This window comes from Aythya ferina (assembly GCF_964211825.1).
Source record: "Aythya ferina genome assembly, chromosome: 4".
In the NCBI taxonomy this organism is placed as follows: Eukaryota; Metazoa; Chordata; class Aves; order Anseriformes; family Anatidae; genus Aythya; species Aythya ferina.
Genome location: NC_140300.1, coordinates 45,355,586 through 45,379,750, shown reverse-complemented (window position 1 = coordinate 45,379,750; position 24,165 = coordinate 45,355,586). Strand labels below are relative to the sequence as shown.

Here is a 24,165-nt window from a genome sequence, read left to right as displayed (position 1 = left end):
TGAATCTGAGAGTTGCAGTGAAACTGAGGTGAAACACAGAAATCCAGCTTTCTCCTTTGAACTACTGCCCAGCACTTCTTTCTGCTGAAAATATTATCTGTTAACTTCTGAGGTCACCAACAAAAGTCTTACACCTTGTGGACAACATAGGGCTAAACTGAAGTCCCAAAACAGAAAGCAAACTGTAGCCTTTTTGACACATACAGGCATGCACACACACTCTGCAGTTGTTTTCAATTTGGAAAACAGCAAACTCTGGAAAGAAATTAACTGCAAAAATACAAGCTTGACAGAGAATCAAGAAAACACACGTTGTTTTAAATAGTACTTAGTAAAAACTCAGATGTAATGTAGCTAAAAAAGAATTTTTCTAGGGTGTCATTTTTTTTAATCAAAATTAAACATCTTACCCTGTGAGAACATTCATCCATGAGCCTGAACTCAGTGGTGGTGAAATTAATAGCTTGGACATTTACGCCAAACCTAAATAAACCAAAACAAACAAAAAAAAAAGCATTGCAAACCTAGTCTGTCAGAACTAGACTGACTTATTTTTACATAGCGGCATTTATTCTTCAATGAATTATATTTTCACAATTGCACTTTGGCAGATGTGAAATACTGGGGAAATGCAGATCTGCATTTTAACAAAATATACTACAAATCTGTTTAATGTGGATTCCATGCATTTGGAAAACAGAAAAATGCCTAGGCATTTCAAATCTCTCAGTATGCAATATTGAGAAAGATAACAATCAAGAAATATTTCTAAGTTGTATATAAACAGAAATGTCCCACAGCTTTTTCTGAAACATGCCTGTTGAGAAACAATCATTACCATATCTCAATAATTTACTCATATGTCCCTCTTTCTGCTCACAATTTGTTTGGGACAAATTCATATTCTCTTTCACATACTTTGCAAATCAAAATCCTTTACAGAAACTGATAATTTGTCTAAAAGCAAATTTTAAGCATGTGATACTAAAGGCATTAGGAATGGACAGAAGAAAAACAATATGTAGAATTTAGGTCATAGAGGATTAATGGACCTTCAGCCCTGGAATTGGAAATTCACTTGTCACAAACTTTTTATATTAGCTTGAAAAGAACCAGTCAGTGAACATGACTGCTGGTAAACCTAGATCTGCAGAAACAAATGCGAAAACAAGGAGAAAATGTAATTTCAAACCACTAGAAAGAATCTACATGGAAATGATATTTAGTATGCAAACATATGTAATTACTAATGTGCCTATCTTTGTATATACACACACACACACCAAGATATAATGTTAAAGAAACAGCTATACAGGGACTGGTACCTCAAATAAGCAAGGTACACTTAAGCATGTAAGTAGTCCCACAGACTCCAAGCAAGCCAATAATTACTACCAACTGCACATGTATTGCAGTTTTTCCAAAGTTAAGCGTGACAGTTGGGGCTTATTTTGGTGAACTCCATATCCCTTTACACTCTCCATCTAACTCTATCTAGATTTCTCATTAGATCTTCTCATTTGTAACGCAGAAAGTTCAAAACAACGTTAAAATATTTGTTTAGCTGCCCCTAAAATGTTTATGATGGGGTTCCTGGCTCTAGACCCGCTGAATTTTTCTTTCCAGCTCCTGTTTCCTCTTCTTAGAGACAGGGCTTTTACCTAAGAAAAAGCTAAGAAAAAAACAAACAACCTTTTCCTTAAATTAGGTTCAGTTACCTTCCTCCTCACAGACTGCAGCCTACAGACTGGGTATTTCCCAACCCGCTTTGCTGGGAGCAGCACATCCCCACTTGTGTGAGTTGCTGCCCACAATTGCATAGCCTGCACAAGATTGCAGTAGGCCTCAGATCTTAAAAGATTACATAGTTTGTGGCTGGCATACATAAACTTGCTGCAAATATGTTCAGATAGTTTTTTATCATAGATCAGGTGCATTACACAGTCAGGTGTCACACAGAGAGCTGCCCTGAATATCAGACTATCTTCCAAAACGAGCAGAATGTTGCCCCCACTTCAGTTATGCTTTGAGAAATTGGAACAAACAATAAGCAGCATTCATAAGGCATAGCAAATACAACTTTTTAAAGGGAAGACAATATTCTGAGACAGTTATACTAATTACCATTTGCTGAGCAGACTCAGTGAAGCTTGGGGATCAGGGTAGTAAGAGAGTGGCACAAGCTGCAACGCAACTGGGAAGGATGATGGGTTTCTTAGCATGAAATACTTCACCTAAATAGTTTGGAGGAGAAAAGAAAAGTTAGACTACATACTTGATAATAATATGAACTGCATTTTCAAGGAAATTCAGCCTGGCTTCATCAGTCTTAATGCAATATAATCACATGCATACAAAACTGCATGGAACAGCAGGACATGTCATCACAATGCCATCATTTGCAGAAACAGCTAAGAGCATGAGGAGTGATTTTGCATGTGCAAAAGTATAGTCTTTCCCCCCTCAAAATAAACATTTCATTTGTATTTTGATTTGCACATGCAGACATAAACAAAGCTCTTCCGCAAAAGAAGGTAAGTTAGTAAGGTGCCACCTTTTCGTATAGAAGTTTGAGTCCAAGTAGGTTATGTACATTACTATGACAATCAAATGGCATAAATGGAATATCAAGGTAATTCACAACATGTGCATATGAGAAGCATCTCGGTATGACTGGTCTGTGCCAGACCAGGTTAGTACCAAAGTCTGACAAATGAAGAAGTAACTGTCAGCATAGTTGCAAGACACACTGCACTGCTGATCTCTCAGTTTTCTATCTTCAACATTTTATACACTTCTGTTATGTAAGGCTGTGGCAGAAGCAAGGCCACATATCCTGTATGCACAATGCATCATTAATGACAGCACATTCTATCCCAAGTCCCTTGTTCAATTATTTTACCACAAGCATGTAACAGATCACAATGTGAGGAAAGTTTTAATAAGCACGAAGAGTTGTTAGTTAATACCTACACTGCTTTATTCCTCTCCTTGTACTAAAAATACTACAATTTGATAGCTAGAGAATTTATCGAAGAGCCAAAGGGATAAACAAATTTGGTGTCTTATATTAGACTTGTATGAAGGTTTCAAAATACCAATCTAAAAGCCATATGAAAACATCACCAAATACTAACTGCAGATTCTGTTCTTTAAAGAAGCTAAACATGTATCAACTCAGAAGTGTAAGAAAACCATCCTTACCATACTACTTTTAACTGCTGTGGCACTGAAGTTGAGTGTAAGGCCAGGCTCTGCAGTTAATCGTGGCAAGAAAAAGGCAAGGGACTCCTCTTCAGGCTTCTGGTGAATAATGCGAGCTGATCCTAAAATACTTCTTCTGCTTTATTGGCAAAAAAACAGAAAGATTTGTTTTTCTCTTTTTTTTTTTTTTTCTTTGAAATCTAAGAACAAAAGATGATGATTTGCCAGGACCTATCAATTATATCAACTAATTCTTCCTTGGAAATGTTCTTCACAACACAAAGCCCACAAACATGTAATCTAGTCATAGAGAATAATTCAATCTCCCACTTTTCCACCTGCAACACAGTGACTATTTTTTGCAGCCATACTTCTCTGTTCTGGAAATTGGGTGATATCACTGATGCACTCTCTCTACAATTACTCAGGCACAGTGACTGCTTCCCTCCCCATGTCCCAAGTACATAGCATCCATTAGGTCAGGGAGTAAAAACCTTGAAAGCTATTCAGAGCTCCTGATCCTAAAAAGACTGCTATGGGACCTGTTGACAAAGGATTTGTGCAGCTTCATAACTGATCTGGTAAAATGTGCTTTGACTGCTTTCAAACTGGGTAGCCGTGGTGGGGCTCAGTCAAAACATTATTTACATTCTAGAATTCAGGCATCTCAAATGTTTACTTATTGCTGGCAGTGCCTTGAAATGGAAGTTAAAAGTGTTTGGGATGCTCTGAAATTCCAGATGCTTCAAGATAACCAACTTACATGCAGCAAGGTCAAAAATGTTTGTTCTAATTAAGAATACTTCAGAACAGAAATATTCCCCCTTACAACATTGTACTGGCTTGTATTAAGAACCTCAACGGATTCTGTACAGACCTGCAGGCTTCCCCACGTCTTATTTTTTGCCATCTCTCATAAAGTTCACTTGCAAGCTCAGAATCCACATCCCAAGCAGAACGGTCCAGAGAGAGACTCTTCTGCCAAAGCAGATTTGCTAAAACGATAACAGATTTTTCATATTTTAAGGAGGCAACATTTGCTCCTTTCATCAATCTACTTCTGAATGTGAGCAATCAGTATCTGCAAAGGGTCCCAACACAAAAAGAAGTAAGGCAAACCAAATTTTCCCTTCCAAGCAAACATGTGTGAAGGTACACATACTAAGCAAATCAGATGGGGACAATAAAGACATACATTCACAAAACTGCAGTAATTCTACATGTAAAGAGCAATATGGGAATTGCATAGATTTCATATGCTCTGGTAAGCCCTTTTTACTGTTGCTGTTTCTCAAGGATGCTATTGAGAAGTCATCAGATTATCAGTAGTCTTTACACAGAACTATCCACTGATATCAATGAAGTATCAAGATCATACACTCTTCTCTGTGCAGCAGTACAAAATTGTAATATTACAGCACAGCAGGCAGCAAAACAAATCTCCATTTTGCAGAAATGGTGTTTCTATTTCACCTTCTCTTTTCCAGGTGCTGACTATTTTCTCAAATTCTACATAAGCTAAGCTTCCAGGCTTTATATCAGTCCAAATATTAAAATCTTTTTAGAAAGTTAGATTCATGCTGCTTTAAACATTTTCACACAGCAGAATTGAGTTAAATAAGCAAATTTCTTTTTAAAGAAAACAAAGCCAGATTATTTTGAAAATACAAAATGCCATTTATTGTATTATCCTTCGAGTTTAAAGTAATCAATCTAGACTAATGACAACTTGAACAATCCAGCTACAAGTTGTTCAAGGCCAGTATTTTCAGACTTTCCTATTTAAGTACCAGTATCCGAAATTATATACCTATATACAAAAATCTGATTGTATTATTAGGATAGAAAGTAAGCAATCAATAAGTATTTACTTATATCAGCAATACTCTTTTATAAGGTTTTAAAATATATCTTGCTTTTAAGATATTTACCTAAACGTGCCTATGTATTAATAATTCTTCAAACCCTGTGTTTCTCTGTCACCTCAAATATCCTTTTTATCTTTGACTGACTACTATTGCCTTCTTCATATCCTCATACAAAAGTACATTTTAAGAAAGCATCATCTTGAAAACACATTCAAGAGAACAAATATTTAGAGCCTACGGTACCCAGCTGTCTAGTGAAATTCCTTCTTAAGCAGAGATTTTTTTAATTATTGTTATTAATTAAAAACACTATTCTGAATCAGCCTTCCTCAAATTATAAGGACACAATACTGCCTCAGGAATGTATAGCATCTAACATTGTGTTTCTGTAAATGTTAGCTAGGTACTTAAAACATCTCCTAGCATTAGGGAATCTAGACAAATCCTGCAGTTCCAGAAAGAACAACAGCACTTTGTTTTACATGACACAGCTTTCAGAGCTGTTTTATAAGCCTGATAAATGGTCTTTTGCAGAAATCTGTGAAATTACTGCTGTGGGAACAGATAGAGAGAACAAGTTCAAAATTAACTCTGGCTAATGGTCGGATATTGGTCAACATGTTTTTGTCCAAAATTGTATTACAAGACAGAACAACATTTAGCAAGTGATACAGAATTAGAGGTCTGAAATACTGCACATTATACTCAGTACGAAGCCATTTATGTCAGTAATGGTCTCAGAAAAGCTTATGTTTTTAAAAGACAAAATTAAATAGTTGTATTGACAATCTCAATATTCTCATTACATGTCCCGTTACATAGATTTTTCTACAATACTGTCATTAGATGCCTAAAAACGCCCACCTGAATCAGATTTTCCCAAGTAGCACTGAATATCACAATGGGCAATAGCTTCAAAATGAAGATCTCCTTGCTGGAAAAGAAAACAAAAAAAAAAATCACTTTCCATGTGACAAAAGAACAGGAAAAATTCCAGTTTTTCAGTGCATAAATTGGACAAGTCAAGGAAGAGAACTAAGGTTGCCTAGAGATCTGTAATTCCATCACTGTTTAACTCTGAGTGCTTAACTTTTTGAGCTAAAGAATGGTCCGGTATTGAGCATTTTCCAGGACTAAGGGACAAATTTCTGACCAAAAAAGGAAGCTGCTGCAGTTTGGTTGGCGGTACATAATAATCATTCAGCACAACTTAATACAATACCTTGGACACAGTTGAATATATCTGCAGAGGTATTTCAAACATCACTCCCACATTGGTGGCCAAACAAATACTAGAAAGCACATTTGTTACAGGGTCTTTCATACTGAGTTTCAGAGAAAATACATTCCAGCAGCCTGGAGGTAGAGTCAAAGGTTCAGCAAAGTTCAGAATCTAGAAAGAATCAAATGACACCTGAATTAAATCTGGAATGGCATTTTTAGCGCAAGCTGTACCTTGAAGAGCATAAACTTTCCATTTCTTTGTGGTTTTGCTGTTATTGCACACATACACGTGCCCATAACTGATCCATAGTGTGCACATAGAAATCTCCTATCTAAATACATGAATGGCCAACTAGATGCTTACATTATGTGCTTATTCATAAAACTGAATTGCCTGGTTTGAATCAAGCCAATGTGCAAGTAAACTGTTGACTTCGTCTTCCAAATTTCAAAACTCATCTATGTACTGAAGACTTCCATTATAGCCAATGAAGAAACACTCAATCCTATGGAGCACAAACAATACACACAACAATTCTGAGAACTGAGCAATGTTCTATAATTTGATGCATCTGTAGCTGCAACTGAAATGAAAAAAAAAACACAGTTGCTAATAAAGCGATATAAAAACAAGCCAGACAGTAAATAATGCCTACAGAGAGCCCAAGCTTCTCAGTACTTAAGTTACAGGTGCACAGCTACATTTATTTTTTAATTGATTTCAATCAGTACTGAGAGCAAGGTCTGTGAAAGAATCTATTTGTATGTCAAAGGAGCAAATCCCTATATCAAGGACAAGACACTGTAAGAAGCCAAAATAAACCTTACTTTTAAAATGTTCTTTGTTTCTCTAGCAATGTAGACTTCATTCAGTTCAATGCTAAAGTCAAAGTTGTTTGTAAACCATATGGACCAAAATCCTGAAGTATTATGGTGTGGTTCTATATGAAACATTGCTGCAGAAGGATTGACATCAAAATACCTATAAGTAAAAACAGAATGAAAATAAATACAACTGTAATTGCTTTTGAGCATGCACAAGCAGTCCACAGATAACTGTGGCATTCTAATACAATGAAGTCTCCTAAGGTTTTAAGGAGAAAGGAAAATAATTTCCTTTAAAATACTTACATATAATACCAGAGTAAAACTTGACAAGAACAATGTGAAAGAGGTAGGCAGGTAATCATTCCACCCTCTCGCTATGCCACAGTACACTGCCTACTGCTTTGTGATAAGGTAGGTTGGATTAAATTGGCAAAAGAAAGCTGAAGAAATGTTTGTGATTTTTCTATCACTACCCTGCTTCCACACTGGAGGAGCAAGGATGGTAGAAATTTTATCACAGCCTCTAAGCAATGTTTATATGATGTAAGCTGCATATGTTTTTTCCTGACTCCTGAAATTCTTACTGTATAAAATACAGGATTGTTACTTGAAATGTCAAAGGTCTGCTTTGGCAAATGACACAACAACAGGAAGAAGCCTCTTCACCATCCTTAGAATTGCTCCATGATGAAGCAAGCTAACTTTGTTTCTTTGAGTAGGTTACAATATTCTTGTAGTATCAACAAATGTTAAATAAAAATCTACCATTAACATACCCTTCCATCACAGGACAAGAAAGACAGGCTTTTAGTGTTGTAGTGCCTTCCAGTAGGTTGTTGTTCTTGTCATCAGAGTAAGGGCTTTCACTGTCACAGGATGCAGCTGGATAAGACCAGACACAGAGGAGAATACATCATTAGCCAGAAGAACAAAAGCAATGATTTCCATGTGAGGATCCCAAATAATGCTACTATGGGGAACATTTGTGTTCCACTTCTCACACAGGTGCACAAAGAAAGCATCTATTGCTAGTGTCCTAATTTTCAGAGGTTTGAAACCTTGATTTAAGAAGAATTTATGAATGCTAAACATTTTCATAGTACACACCACACACAAGGCTGCTGAGAGCAACGTCACCAACTTTAACCACGTGTCATCGACACAGCATTCTTATTTATCAGAAGATGCTGCCTCCTTTCAATAAAAGAAAGCGTTCTGAAAAAACACACCACTTAACATAGTTCCTTTCTTTCTCCTTACTTGCCTTTTTGAGGAAAAACAAGTGCCCATGTCATTATGAAAGCAGCCTGTTTCAGAAACATTTAAGTCTATGCACTGCAGTCTAGTGGACAGAACAGGAAACAAGCTGGAGTCAGCAATGCCTAAATTTTAATCTTTGCTCTTCCACAAACATGCCTGGTCTCGGGCAAGCCTCTTCAATGATCTTGCCAAGAAATGTCATAGAAAATGACCACCCAAGCACAATAGCCTTTCAGAAAATATATTGGAAACAGAAAAATAACCACAAATTATAAAAGGATGTTGAAAAAGCATATTCAATAATTATGCTTATTTTAAAATCAGCTAACAATTTCAGTATATGCTTTCTTCTTTTAGAAAAATATATGGCTTAGAGCCTTAGATCAGCGTAAAAAGAAGCATATATACACAAAAATGATGGAAATAATTAACAGAAAGAATTCATCCTCCTCTTCAAAAAATTCCTATTTTTTTTCCTGAGATTTTTCAAGATCTGTTTGCTGAAAAAAGCTACCATTGTATAGATGATTAGACAGGGTTTGATTATAATAAGTATATGCATGCTGTACCTTTACAAGAAATAGAAGCAACTTTTGTAAAGTTAGTAGATGATGAAGACAGCAGTACTGGCTCAAACTCCACAGGTAATCTGCCATTTTGAGACAACTGTCGTATTTCCTGCATGAAGACAAGAAAAGATGATCCTTGTAGCACTACCATCATTATTATTGTACCTCTCATATTAGTGTATCTTCTCGTCACATTTGCAAGCCAATATCTGCAATTTTCTCACAACTTCTAAATAAACCCATGGATTTTTTATTCAAAGATAGTAGCTCCTACGTCTTAAAAAAAAATCCATCGATGGAAGTACAACTCTAAAAGATATATTAAGATGTCTGGGTACAATGTAGAAGTACAGACACGTAACATTTGCCACCAGCAAAATCCCATCTGAAATTAGAGAGTAAGCCAGTGGGTTAGTTAGTTCCCTAATCAAATTCAACAGCCTAAAATATGGCTTCCTATAAGCCCATACTTACCTGTATATGCACGTGGCTGTTCCCAGAATGCAAGATGTACATATCTACCGTGGAATCACCTGTTCAAAAGAATGAAAATCGAGGTAAGCTCACCAAGGATTGAAGCACTCTTGCTGAGCCAGACACTCATATGAGAAGCAATCAAAATTTAAATTTAAAAAGCTTTCTGTGCAACAGCTGCCCTTGTAAAAATGAGGAGATATGCGCATCTGAGGCTGGAAATCCTCTCAAACCACTTCATAAAGGAGCAGAAATCCACTTAAGATTTTTGGCCTTAAGTATGAAGGCAAGCATCGACAAGATATCTTCCTTCATTATCTCCTAAATCCAGGATGGAACAACTCCTCTTTCCTACAGGCAGGGAGACAAGAAGCTCGGCTGAAGGAAGGATGGGTGGCTGATGTTGCTACAAATTTTTAAGGGGCCAAAGCATCAATAGCACGTGACAGTCCAGTTAAATACAAAAAAAAAAAAAAAAAAAAAAAGCCTGTGTAAGCACACAGCTATAGAAGAGCCTTGATCACCTGCTCTGAACCACAGGCATTCTCAGGAGACAACGCAAAGCTAGACTTGGTGCCTTACACCTTTGGTGCTTAATCACCAACTATCGTAGTAATTTTCTGACCTTAGCAACAAGACATGGATATAAGACAGCTTTCACCTGCAGATAAGGTGGATTTGATTACCACCCTTTGTCCCTGCTGAAGCTACACTCCCAGTCACTGGACACTACAAAGATCTGGAGGACCAAAAGAAGAGCCACGGGACAGACAAGACATGGCTATTACATCAGGGTGGTCGTAACACTTCAGTGAAGGAAGGAGACCTGAGCTCTTGCCCTTGCTTGTACCTGAAGTAAGTAAGTAGAGGCTAACAGTGCATCATTCTCCCAGTTTACCAGGTAAAATTTCTGTGAATGAGTGTGCTTTGCTCAGCTGCCCGAGAGCATGACTAGAGATGCCACCTTCCCAAAGAGGGTTCAAGATGTTGATGCAGATGCTCCATATACCCACAGCTGTGAGATTTAAAGCCCACACTCATCTACTACCTTTCCAGCTGGCAAGTTCCCCCATGCAGTCCCTTCCTACTTGCTTGTCCCACTCTAATGCGTGTTGAGCAAAGAGATTAACACAGCATCACATTCCATTTTGTTACACCTTCCCCTCAAGACCGTGCTTAATTACACAAATGGAAGGCAAGCAAGCAAACGCTGCTGTTTTGATATGGCACAGAACTGGTACTCATGGAGCAAGAAGTGGAACTTCCCACTGTGAGCAAGTCCAAAGGGATTACATGATCAACCTTTAATCCAATGAACATTCATAACTGCATTACATTTAGCAGAGAACAGCCTTAAAAACATACCTCCAGCACTTTACCCATCAAAAGTGTCAACAGCGAACACCCTTGACATGACAGATGTGAACAATTCTCTGCCAGCACCAGAATAAATGTACATCCACAATTCAACACCAAGTATCGGCATCCCATGGGCAGGGAAAATAGGTTTACAGTGGGTATTTCAGTTTCAATTGAGTAAATATCACATCATAGGACAGGCACAGGGGAATGGCATATAGTGTTTTGTGACTGGACCTTTACCTGAACTTCTCAAAAGACAAAACAATCATGCTCTTTTTATTAGCAATAAAAATTACTATTTGAATGTGGACTCTTAGGAAGTCCTTTCTTCTTCAGAAAGTAGAACTGGCAGAAATGTCTAAAAAACCTAACCAAACAGACCGCAAAGCTCTATAAATAATTTAAAACCCCTTGGATTTAGAAGATTTGTTCACCCAATAAACGTAGCATAAAGAAACTGTAAGGAGTTGATTGTTTTGCCTGTGGCATTTTAGCTTAGAAGAACAAATGATGCACACATCTGTATTACCTCATTACCCCACTTTCCACAATATCCACTATTCTGAGTACTGTACAAACCATTCTGCCTTCACAGTCCTATTATGACTAATTTAATTCCTGGGAAACTAGGCACACAGTTGTAGAAATCAAAGGACTACGATATCTTTTCATACCATTTAAGCAGATATGTTAGCACAGGGAAAACAGCAATGAAGCTTATGAAGACTTAGTTACCAATTGTTACCTTTATAAAGAGGACTGCACTTAGAGCAGCTCTGCCATAAGCGATTGGCTGACAAGCTGTATTTAACTGATTGTTCTTCCTTATTTGCAAAAACTTTATAGTGTCACTGAAATTGATTCAACTTAGCACACCAAATTATAACATATGTATAAAACCAATTTCTATTACAATTAACAGTGGTATTTAGGACTTACCTGAGGTCTTCGTTTTTTCCATTGCTACATAAACTACAAAAAGATTCTCCAGTAAGTATTGTCTGTGCTCCACAAAATCTTGTTGGGCATTTTCCATTCTTACCGTTAAGCTCATTTCTAGCAGCATTGGGTCATCGGACATAAAACAGCAACTCTGGAGCGAGACAAGGGGATACAGTGTGTGTGTGGTGGGGGAGGAAATGGAAAAAAAAAATCATTACAGTAAGGTATCTTGAGAAGTTAATCAAAGGCATTATCTAACAGACAAGGTCTTCAGCACGCAAGTGCTGATAAACAGGAGTAATTAGGACCTCTGCTAAAATTCTCAGCAGAAACCAAAGACAGTGCAGATACAGACAGCACAGCAGAAACAAAGACGAAAAACAACTAAAAAGGACACTGAACCTTGAAAGAATGCAAATTTATAAACTGTCTCAGTCAGTCTCACCTCAGGGACTGCAAAACAGTTTCCTTTGTTAAATCCTCTGCCTTCAATAAAATGTGCCATAAACAGACTGATGCATGTGTCTTAATGGTAGGAAGACAGTTCATGTTCACTGGTCTGTTTATAGTTAATTTTTCCAAATCCTGTGTTTTTTGTCTCCATTTCTCACTGAAGTAATTTTAAAAAAACAAACATACATGTACAATTCTTAATAGAAAACACTGTCGTCTGGCTAGAATACTTCAGATAAATACAAATAGGATTTTATTTCCTTGCTAAGTAGTGGCTGCTGTTAAGACAGCTGAGTCTTAGCAACTACAAAGACACAGACACCATTTTGCAAAAAATTAAACGCAACAAGCAAAACAAAACTAGACAATCAACAACGAGTAACAAATTTGTCCTGCATCACACAGTGAAAGGTCACTAAACTCAGACTCTGCTGCTTTACCACAGGGACTACTTTGGAGGCAGAAGAGAAGACTTCCACACCTGACACATAAGAAGTGCTCTAGTGAAGGGGCAGCAAACACCTTCAGTTACCCTGAAGCTCCACAATGAGATGTAACAGGAGGGGAAGCATCTGTGGATGTTGGTTCCCTCCTACTGCATCAAAGAAACGCTCAGTACTTGCAATAAGCTACCAGAAGCACAAAGGATGCTGCTGTAGAGACTCAAGCATAGGGGTGATGTGCTTTTGGGAAGCTTGTATCAGTGAGTGGGCAGCTATACTACATGTGATCTTAAACTTCCAGATGCATCTCAAGCCTAGCCTTGTTTACCATGCAATGCAAGAGTCAAATATGGGAATAAAACGGTACGGGATCACTATGATCTGTAACGTACAGAAAAATAGCTATGAAGTTTTGACCTAGTCATACTTGATGAAAGAAAGATGCTGCAGACCACAGCTCCAACCTATAGATCTGATCCAACAAAATACCTGATTGAGTGCCAGCATCACTGTGAACCATTACTTATTTACTGCGTAAACTCTTTTGAAGACAAAGGAGAAGATGATATTCTGCTGGCACTGCCCAGGAGTAGGAAATCTAGTGCTTTAAGTGCTTGCTCAGCACTTTGGAGGGGGCTTTTCTGCAAAAGGATTCGCCCCTCATCAGCTCCGCTGAACATCAAAGCCCTGTTTCAAAGCCTTTTGGCAACACAACTCAGGCAGTCCAGACTTCAGACTCTCATTTCATTGCTCTTTCGCCAGTATGAACTAAAAATTTGTGAAAACGTTTCTGGAGAAAGAAAATTCCAAGAATCTAAACTATTACTAATATATTGTTCTAATACTTTATTTAAATGATATAACATGCATTACAATGCATAGCTGGATAGGAGTTTTGGAGGAAGGGAAGGGTATTTATTTATTTATTTATTTATTTTTACCATTTCACCTTCTCCTAATGGTAATAGTGTGGTGTGTGTAACATTTCATTTATACCATAAGCTACAGTTTTATAGAATTGCAGTTAAAAATCATAACTCTTTTTTTAAACTGAGACATCTGAAACTGCAATGTTGCTAAAGATTGTAAAACTCTGGAAAGCATCCCTCTAAACATGAATTAAAATTAGACAACTTAAATAGACGTCACATAATAAAACATACCTTAATTTGCTGATATGCATCATTAGGTAAACTGCATTCAAGGTGAACACGTAAGAGACTAGCATTCATAGTTTCTGCCTGTAAGAAAGAAAAATGAAGAAAATGTCAAGCAGATTGCTTCAAAAGATGTTACCATAGAAATCTGATTCACACACCACAGTTTATAGATAGTAAGACTGTCTCCACACATACATGACACAGCAATGTAAGAAAGTTGTAAAAAAATATATATATATTCTGTACTGTAGGTCAGCAAACTCCAGTTCTCAAGAAATGAACTCCATTATTATCTACTTATCAAACTATTATTATACATGATTACTAAATATTTATACAGTATCAACACAAGAAAACCTTATAAACTTTCATAAGACAATAAACTGTACCCAACACAGCCTTTTTGCTTAATACAAAAGCTTCTTTTCTTATTTTCTGTATATTTCCTCTGTCAGTTGTATACTGAAATACAGTTGCTAAGCCAAGAATGTAATGCCTCTTGGATATGGTCTTATATGTAGGTTTCATGCCAAAATGGACAGACAGAAAATGCTTGCTTCACCTTTTTATTGATTGGAAAGGGAAAAGGCGGTGATTGTGCCAGCTTGTAAATCATTCATAAACCTAGTGGGGCTACAGCACCAAAGCCAAGCATAGTTCATGAAAGCTGTTTGGGAATCTGAACTGCCAACTTAACTGCACATACTGCTTAACCAGTATATGTTAATTCTAGGTAATAATTATTAAAAAAAAAAAAAAAAATATGAGAGTTCTGTCACTCTACTTGTAACTTAACTACAGCAAAATTACCTGATGACTTTGAGACTGATGTGGAACCCCACTCAGTTTGTCTTTTGATACCCAACTAAATCAGAACAGGGTGTCTGCAGGTGCAAGTTTCTGAAGGTGTCAATGCAATTTCTTTTAAAGAATTTAAATAATTTGATGCTGGGAGGCAGAACTGAGTAAAAGGTTTTAAAGTATCTAACAGCCTACTTCATATCTCCATGGGACAGACAGAAGGGAGCAGGGTGCATCTGAACAGAGAGGTTTATCACATTTCATTTATATGCTGGGGTATGGTTTTAGAAAAGTACAGCCCAAAGGAAGCCGATGCAAAGTCAGCAGTCTTAGTCCAATTGGATTTCATACTGAAATGACTTCGGCTTCACACAAGGGGGCGATCCAACCTCTGCAAAGGTTATATTAGCAGCACCAAAACACAGGCACATGCTTCCAGCACAGCTTGCTGGAGGTGTACAAACCCCAACCAGCTCTCTTCCTGCAAATTCTGTTGTCCTCATCAGTTTTGCAAGCAGTAAAAACCATTTGGCTCCAAAACATGCACCGCTTACCGACATCTCACAGCCACAATTGCTAATGGAGTTTTAACATGGCAGTCAGAGATGAACAGCAACTTTGGGGATCGCTTTTTTATCAAATAAACCTTGTTACTTAAAATTCCCTTCTCAGTGGTTTCAGAAAAAACACTATAATTTTCATGGCGATAAACAAAGAGGTGTTAACACTTATTCAATGCCATGGCAGACCCCTAGCCCCATAAAAATTCAGTTAAATCATGTTTTTCCAAAGTTTTATTTGAACTTCTCTTCTTGACCTGTAATAGGCCTACACAAGAATCTGCTATTACCTTAAAGACTGAAGCTGCTAATATAACGCACAGTGAGAGACACATTACTGGGGTGTATTCAGTGCTGACCTGCTTTCTATTGCAATTCTTTATTTCTCTTTGTAAAGGTTATCTTCAGAAAAGGAAAAGGGTTTTCATTTATCAGAGCCAGACAGATGCACAACTATTGTGCCTACTGTCTCAAAACACTGGTATTAACCATAAACCATAAAGACAAATAAAGAATCTGGGAAGAAGATGTCAAGCTGAGTTTCCCAGACAACAAGCCCATGACCACGTTCACTCTTCCAGGGGTGGAAGCATCTCATTTATACTGTGAGCAACACCACACAGGAATCAGCAGAGTGCTGAATTTCACAGTGCACGTTCACACCAGAGGCAAATTACAATGGGAAAAGTTAGAAAAAGCACTGCATAACACACACAACCACTGCTGCTCCTCTGGTCACCAGAAAGTTAGATGGTGCCTCTGTTTTGTATTAGATATGCATACATACCTGCACACACACAGCACCCACAAACCCTGCAGGAACTGTATGGACAACTCTGATGGACGCCACTCAGGTGAAATTTTGGCATGTTCTTCAATTAAAAACCAGAGAGGGACAGATGCCTCTTTAGAAAAATAAATACATTCAACCATCTGATGTGCCAGGAGTGCCATTCAGCTGGAGAAGGTCGAGGATTCTTGTTGGGGGACAGAACAGTTGGCAATGACTCAGGAAATAATTAACCCATCAAAAGAGAGAGAGCCTCAACAGGCCCGCTGGCACAGGCCACCTCAACAACCACCACACAACTGCCGAACTGAGGCTGCTTTTAGGGGAAGGATTCCTCATTCTGCCCCAGATACCCTGTCAGCCAGACACGGCTCTACACAAGATCTTCAGAGATATTCTTGCATTAATATCAGGACCTGTAGAGTTCAAACCACTTCCTGGAGCCTGACCGTATTATAATCTGAAACGAACAAACACAGAACCAGCTTCCCCTTCTTTCTGAACGTTGATACATTAAAGTTTCCTTCCAGGACAGTCCTGAAGAGCCATGCCTCTGTTATAAGTGAAGAACTGTTAATAAGCTGCTCTTGTAACAATGATTCAGCAGAGTTTCATCAGCTTTCTGCAGGCAGTTATCAGGATGGCACACTGAGAAAACTCTACTATCCTACCACAGTCCCGCTCCACACCCTAACAACACACTGCACAAATTTGCTTCTGTCGCTTCTGTTCACCTGCACAGAACATAACTTAAGGAGTCTTGGGAAGCCAGGAAAGCGATGCCTGTGTCTCCTGTGATAACACATCCCTCCCTGCAGCTCACTCCTCCATTGACATTTCCAGCCTGTTTGCACAGCATTTTGAACACAACGAGGCACCGATGTAGCTGCCTGCTAAGTGCCACGCAAATATTAACCAACACCCCACAACAGGCAACTGGAGCAGAGGCTGTATCCAGAAGCTGGATAAACAAAGATGACCTACATGTGCTCCGCCATCTGCCACGGCTTAGCGGTAACTAGTTGCTGCTGAACGGCCATGTGGACACACTATGAATTCAGCGTTGGATACAGCTCGCTTCCTCCCAACTCCTGAGCCAGAAATACCAGGATCCAGGACCATAGCCAGAGCGTGCTGATTATGAACCCTCCACAAGCTGAAACTTTGAAAGAAGCAGCTGAAAGAAGGTGAAATTCAACAGCAGACGCAGCAACTTTGTCTTTCTTTTTCATCCTAATTAACCACAAGAGCTTCTGGTTAAAAATATGGGGGAATAACAGAAAAGCCTGGGTATCTTCGCTGAGTTCAGAACAATTAAAACCCACAAACTCAGTGCAGCATGGAGGCTCGTCTTCCCTCGAAAGAGGGGAAACTTAATCCATACCCCTATGCACAATTCTGACCACTCATCTTCAAAAGAAGTTGTTACTAACTGGAAAAGCTGCAGAAAGGCATTGTCAGCTTGGTTAAGAAATGGCCAGCCCATCAGTGGAAAGGATACTAAAGAGCTTGGATTGCTCAGCTTAGCAAAAAGGAGGCTGAAAAATGTGATGCCACCTACAAATCATTCTGGGTTTAAGTGTCAGAAGCATGAGCAGTTTCCTAAACTGAGTGTGCATCATAACAAACAAATAGAAACTGGCAACACAGAAATATTCAGACTGGAAGTCAGATGTAGGTTTTGACTGCAGAGTAGTAAGAACAGGTGTTTGAGTTATGGTGACAATACATCCAGCAGTCATGGGAAGCCTTTTTACTCATCACCACTGGATTAGATGAAGATTTTACCTTTCCAGCCTTGACAACGATGGATGATGCCACTTTCAGTATTAGCAAGCAGCTTAAACACATCCATCTTTAAAAGAAGATCTAGTAGATGGGGGGAAAAGACACAAGCCATGGAGACCTCACTGACCTTTCTCACAGGTTTCCAAGCAGTGTCAATAGACTTTAAAGGCAAGGATATCTTTAGCATATCCAAGTGAGGCTTATGCTACCCTGAACTTAGATTAGTATTTCACTTCAGTTAAAAACAAACTTCAGAAGTAAATGAGTGATTAGGTAGGTATGGGTGGTTTGTTTTGAATGTTTTTTCACTAAAAAACTCCATTGTTTAGTGTTTATGTGTCCTTAAGTTTGTGTGTATGTAGTCACTCAAACGTCATAGACCTCTTCCTCACATAGCTTCTAAGCCTATGATATAAACTGGACAAAGAATCACACCAGCTTCTTTGGGATCCAGATCAGACCATTAGTGGGGTAAACTAAAAGAGACACTACTGGAGCAGATAGCTATCTTTAAAACAGCAAGAAGGGACCCAAACTTGAGCCACAAGCTCCACTTCAGTCCTCAGATCTCACCTACCACCTTCAACAGCCGAGGAAACTGCGCCATTGCTGCAGCACTTGCGTCCAGACTGGTAACACAGTGAACTGGAGACTAATTCCCCAGTTATAGCCAGGCACTGAAAAATTACACCCAGAGCTAGGAGAACTGAGCCAATACCCTCTCACATCTCATGTACTGAGAGAAGAAGGGTGCCAGGTGGTACCATCCTCCACTGCCAAACCACCTCAAGCTTGTACTGTAGAGAAATAAAGCAGAGGAAAATGTTCCTCACCATATAATAACACAGACATCAAACACTCCCCACAACTTGTCTAACTCAGGCATTCAGATAGAACTGAATGAACAGCAGAGTCTCCTTTCAATCCTCACATGGTACCTGATGATAATCCATCAAGCTAGTTGAGAAGATGCAGAACAACACGTCATAAATAGCATCTTCCTTCCCTCCACCACAAATTACTAAACCTAAAGATTTTTGGTTGCTTCACAATTGTCTGCCTACACACACCCACAAGCATACATGCAAGTATGTATACAGGAAAGACTGTTACTGAGGAAAAGAAGGAAAGACAAGGAAATTGTGAGATATCCTTGGGGAGAGGTAAGACATCTAACATACAGAAAGCAGACTTAAAAAGAGAGATCTAAGGTGAGAATTTCTCTCAGGTAGAAGAAACAGAAGAAGGCATCATGAAGGCAATCATTGCAGGTTATGTTTAGATACAAGATTAAATTGTTATGTGGTATAATATTCTAAAATACATTTAACAAAACTAAATACATGTATTATACAAAAGGTTTTATCCATAAAAAATATGAAGGAAATAATAAAAGATCGATTTTCCAGTACTACACAGCCTGGATGACTATGAAAATACCTGCAACTGCACCTAAACCTAAGAAACTGTTAAAGCTTCTCTTCCAATTTAAATAGTTATGCCTTGCAAATCCACCTTGCTGTATCCTTCACAGTTCCCTACTTTAGTCAAGCTGAGGTAAACAAAGCTGATGTCTTCAGCATTGACAGAGGTAGAAGGGGATACACCAGCCTGACTCTCAGCACTTCTCACCCATGCAGCACGCCGCACTTTATAATTCAGTGACAAACTGTATGTATCACAGCTCTGACCTGGCATGGGGAACAAGTTTGAAATAAAATGGGTGGGGAAAAACAAACAAAAACACACACAGCCCCTCTAAAGCCACTCTCTCCCCCCCCCCCCCCCCCGACCCTGTAAGTGGATTCATTTATTTTCAAGACATATCAGTTCTCCACTCTGGTTCAGAGCAAGGGCACACAGATAGTTTTGTTGGCACAACTGAGAACAGCACAGCACAGAAGCAACACTCAAGAACAAGTGGAAGTAGCCTTAAGGCCAAAGGCTTTTGTCTCATTAAAGCCAGGACACCAGCTCATCACGATACCCCTGTATCTGGTAACCCCTCTCCTGCAGTCACTGGTACTTGGATTTTCTGTTAACATTCCTTGTATCCCAACAACCTGAGGACAAAAATCTTTTATGTCTAAGCAGATTCATGTCTCACTACTGTTTGAAATGCATACTGTACCAGTGTTTGCGATGCCTGGATGTTTTGAATATGCGGAAGCAGTAAATAGGCGTTTGCTAGCTGCATTCTAGGTTCTTCTGGAGCAGACGTCAAAGTTCCCACTCCAAAAACCTTTTGTTAAAAAAAATAAAGTCATTATATCAACATACAATATATCAGTTATCAGAGTAATACAGAAAAATATTTTACTAATAAGAATCCCAAGGAACAGACTGTTTTTTAAAAATTATTTCAAAGATAATATACATATTAAAATGAGTTCCACTGAGCAGAGTAAATATACACAAAAGTAGCATGTTAGCATCTTCACTCATTCACTATCACATTTACTTATCAGCAGAGTATCAGGGTCTCTCATTAAAAAGCATTTAAACTCTTGCTGTTCTTCAGGCAATTACAATAGAAGTATCTGGATATACTAAATATTTGGAAGCTCGCAATAATCCATATTTTAACCATTTTTAACCTTTTAACTAAGCTAGTTATTAAACCTTTTCTTAATGCAAGTGAACAAGAGGCATTATCTTTCAAATTGTCTTCACAAATGATGGAGTAAAGCAGAACTGTTTTTAAAAAACTACATGCAGTACTTACACATACCATGTAGTCTTTGTTGTCAACAGGCTACTAAGTAAAACAGGAGGCTAATGGCCACATCACAGCGTTACGGTCACCATTTGACTGTGCGGTAATCTCTGGAAAACTATATTTCTAGCCTGAGGGCATACTGAAATCAATGGCTTTGACTTCAAAATTAAATAAAATATTTTTGATCACTTTGGTTTTTAAAGCCTGCAATTTTCAGAGCACTCAAGATTTGCAAGTTTTGTTTGTTTTTTTTTTTGTTTTGTTTTGTTTTGTTTTGTTTTTTACTGCATTTATATTTTTATATTTCTTATTTTTCTTATATTTTTATAAGAAACTATTTATTTTTCTTATATTTTTATATTTTTTATATTTCTTATTAATATAAAGACAATATTATATTGTCTTATAAAGACAATATTATATTTATATTAAAGACAATGAGATGCAAGATAACCTCTGATGATTTTATTCTTTCTCTCAAGAAAAACCCATTGGGGTTTTTCACTTACTTGTATGAAAATAGATCTTTAAAACAGAAGAAAAAACATGTTTTAAATTAATAGAATAACACAGTATTCACTGCAGACCCTCAGGCATTGGATAGAAAATACCCAATCAAATGGAATATGGGGAATTTTTATTTATTTTTTAAATGGAGACTGTTACAAATACTTTTTACTGTAACAGTGGTAATCCTCCATTTGGGAGGATCTGCCATACATACTCCTCGCATAAACACATTAGAAACAAGCGTATTTCAAGGCTTTTGGGCTCTCAAGAGCGCTGTAGCTGTGCATTAGCCACTACAGTTATGCCCAATTTTGAAGCTCTTAAACCTAATGCAGGCTGAAATCATGGACAGTCACTTCCTCTGTTACAGATGCCTGGTAAACTGTCCGTGAGTAACAGTGTGCTACCAATTCCAGCAGCAGTCCAACAGAAGACAAACCAATTTTCTGGTGACACTGACAACTGCTTCCCTGCAACTTGTTCACAAAAGGCCCTGGTTGAGCTGACTAGGTAACAAAAAGCAAGGGGTCAGGAGTGAATGCAAAGAGGGGAGAGATGCAAAAAGAAAAGGTCAAACACTCTATAATGCCGTGTTCCCCTATCTTTGATGAAAAGTTCCCACAAAATTTGGCATTACCCCTAGTACGTGCTAGACAATGGCAATATTTGTATTCCAAAACCTGTATTTCACTGAAGTTAACTATGCTTCATTTCAAGGTCTGTTTTCCAGCACAGCATCAAAGTATGAGAATGAAGGAGCTGGACGGTTGATTAAAGCTGACATTGTTTTTAAATCACTAAATTCAGGTTTCGATTTTTCTTCTACAACTTAATGAAAGTGAAGAACTTGAAACGCGTAACATTCCTTATAAAAATCAAATAACTTAAGACTCGCTTGAATTCCCTAGGTAATCAGACAGCAGATGGCTTCAATGTAAAACCTGTAACTTCCACTTTCACGTTTCACATATGTTTTGCACGACAAACAAATTCCAGCACAGTGCATTCTAGACAACAATATTACATGGAGCCACCCAGTACTGACAGGACCATGATCGATATGCTATGTACAAACACACACTTACTTTAACTACCACAAGTAGTCCCCCTAGCAGTAGTTATTTTAATGGTATACAAGTACGAGGGATCATGAGATCAGCAAAATCTGGTAATAGGGATGAACTGTACAATGTTACTCCACTTGACTTGTATCAGGAATTCAATGAACATTACGTTCGAAATGCATGAATTGCACTTTTAAAAAACACAAATCCAAAACGCAAACCAAAAATAAGCAAACTTACCTGATATGAAAGTACTCCATGAGATGAGGTATTTATAAATAATGAGCTTTCAATATTGCCTTCTTCTGTTGGCAGAAAAAGCACTCTGAATGAAATTTTTCCCATCGCTGGAATCACCTACAGAGACCACAAAGAAGCTTGCTTGCTCAGTGCAGTTAATCACAACACCCACCGTTCACCCACAGACACTTCCATGTGTACTTCTGTATCCACAGATCCCACTAGCAAAAACTCAGCCCTACGAAGTTTCACCTGTCCATAACTCTTATCTCTTGGAATGCAGAAGAACAGAGCACGCAGCAACTTGCTGTATTATGGCTGGAATTTCTCAGCTAGCTCAGGCCTCATCAATGTTCCTTTTTGCACAAGTTCATCGTGCAGAACTAACTGCCTCCACATCCTTTAAAACTCTTCCCCGCACATAGATACTTACCACAAAGCAAGTCAATCACCTCTGTGACACATTGCTACATGAGTCAAAGCCAAACTTGGGCAAAACAATTCTAACCAAACAGGCCCGTCTAACCAAGAGAGCAATAAAGTTTGTCTGCACAGTAATATCCATTCAGGCATGGTGGGGGAAAAAAAAAAAAATACGACACCAGACAAAAGCATAATAAAATGTTTTGCACATCAGCAGAGGGTAAAATCTGGGCTTCATCAAACTCAGATCCCAGTGACTCATTCTTAACATGTGTTATATTGTTATACATCATAAAAAAATCTGAGTTAAAATAATGGTCTTAGATCCTATGGCAATTATGCTCATAATTGCAACACAAAATGCATAAAACATTTCAGTATTTATTTTTGTTTTGGTTGAATATGCAAGACCATTGAAAAGACTGAAAATTCAAGGCTGTAAACACCCACATGCCTGTGGATGACTGCATAATGCTGCATATAAGAGAATGAGATTTAAACAGCCAATTTAACACTGAAAAAATCTTTTCTTTCTGAGTTACTGTAAAACACATTTCCTACTGTAGGTTTTGGATGTCTTCTCCCTTACCAATCTAAGTAAAAACGAGCAAAAAGTGCTAGCAAAAACAGAAAGAAGTTGGAGGTCCTAAGAAAAAGCACGAAGAGAAAACACAGAATGAAAAGTTTAGGCCAAAGGAAGCATGAAGGCTTGGCACTTGGCCATTACATAGTTTCCAAAAGTACATCAACACTCACCCGGTTATGAACAGGAGACACATGAAACTGTCTAGTAGCTGTAAACACTGAATTCACCACAACTTCTCTATCTCTACTAGGGTTGTAGGCATGCAGCATTTTAGCTCTGGGTAACCCCAGTAATCTAAAGGGGGGAAAAAAGAGAAAGAAATTATTCACTTTATAAGAATAGGCAATGTACGAAAAGCATCCAAACAAATCACACCAAAACATGTCGATATGAAAATTTCCCAGATACGATTATTCTTTGGAAAAATACCAAACAAGTTTTGCCGTTTAACTTACAAAGACAAATATATAACACTGCAATACAAGAGGTGCACATAGCCAAAGCTTACTTGGGTCACTCAGAGTTAGTTTGTTCTTGTTGTTTTTTTGTTTTGTTCTTTTTTTTTTTTTTTAATGTAACCTTTACTAAGCACAAAGCTTTCAATAAGAAAGTTCAAATAACCGAAGTCTCGTTTTGTTTTGTCAGCTAAAACAATGATCTCTTATGGCTTGTGAGTTAGCTAATGTATCTTAAAACCAGCAGCTTACATATACATCTTCTGAAACATTCCTTTAACTCACAAGGGTACAGTGTTTCTGTTTTGGTTATTGACGGAAGACAAATCATCATTTTAAAATGTTGGGGTTTTTGTTTTGCTTGTGTTTTTTGTTTTTGTTTTTGTTTTTTTTCTTAGAAGATAACTAAAAATCTCAAGTAATCTACCAGTATGTTTTGCCT

At 38.0% G+C, this 24,165-nt stretch overlaps 1 protein-coding gene across 6 annotated transcripts in view; it reads right to left on the bottom strand.

Annotated features, from left to right (window-relative positions):
- TMEM131L (transmembrane 131 like) overlaps positions 1-24,165 on the bottom strand; it is a 77,652-nt gene that overhangs the window by 20,301 nt on the left and 33,186 nt on the right. For 4 of the 6 annotated variants that reach the window (XM_084518480.1, XM_084518482.1, XM_084518485.1 and 1 more), the window contains 15 exons: positions 23,439-23,562; positions 22,260-22,376; positions 19,858-19,968; positions 13,791-13,868; positions 11,729-11,882; positions 9,428-9,486; positions 8,954-9,062; positions 7,901-8,006; positions 7,125-7,278; positions 6,295-6,465; positions 5,937-6,006; positions 4,082-4,199; positions 3,205-3,343; positions 2,125-2,234; positions 411-483 (listed from right to left, as the gene is read on the bottom strand). In XM_084518480.1, coding sequence (XP_084374606.1) covers positions 411-483; positions 2,125-2,234; positions 3,205-3,343; positions 4,082-4,199; positions 5,937-6,006; positions 6,295-6,465; positions 7,125-7,278; positions 7,901-8,006; positions 8,954-9,062; positions 9,428-9,486; positions 11,729-11,882; positions 13,791-13,868; positions 19,858-19,968; positions 22,260-22,376; positions 23,439-23,562 — 1,693 coding nt within the window. Of the gene's footprint in view, positions 1-410; positions 484-2,124; positions 2,235-3,204; positions 3,344-4,081; positions 4,200-5,936; positions 6,007-6,294; positions 6,466-7,124; positions 7,279-7,900; positions 8,007-8,953; positions 9,063-9,427; positions 9,487-11,728; positions 11,883-12,176; positions 12,342-13,790; positions 13,869-19,857; positions 19,969-22,259; positions 22,377-23,438; positions 23,563-24,165 lie in introns of those variants that run through there. The other 2 variants (XM_084518481.1, XM_084518484.1) reach the window with 2 other exon arrangements.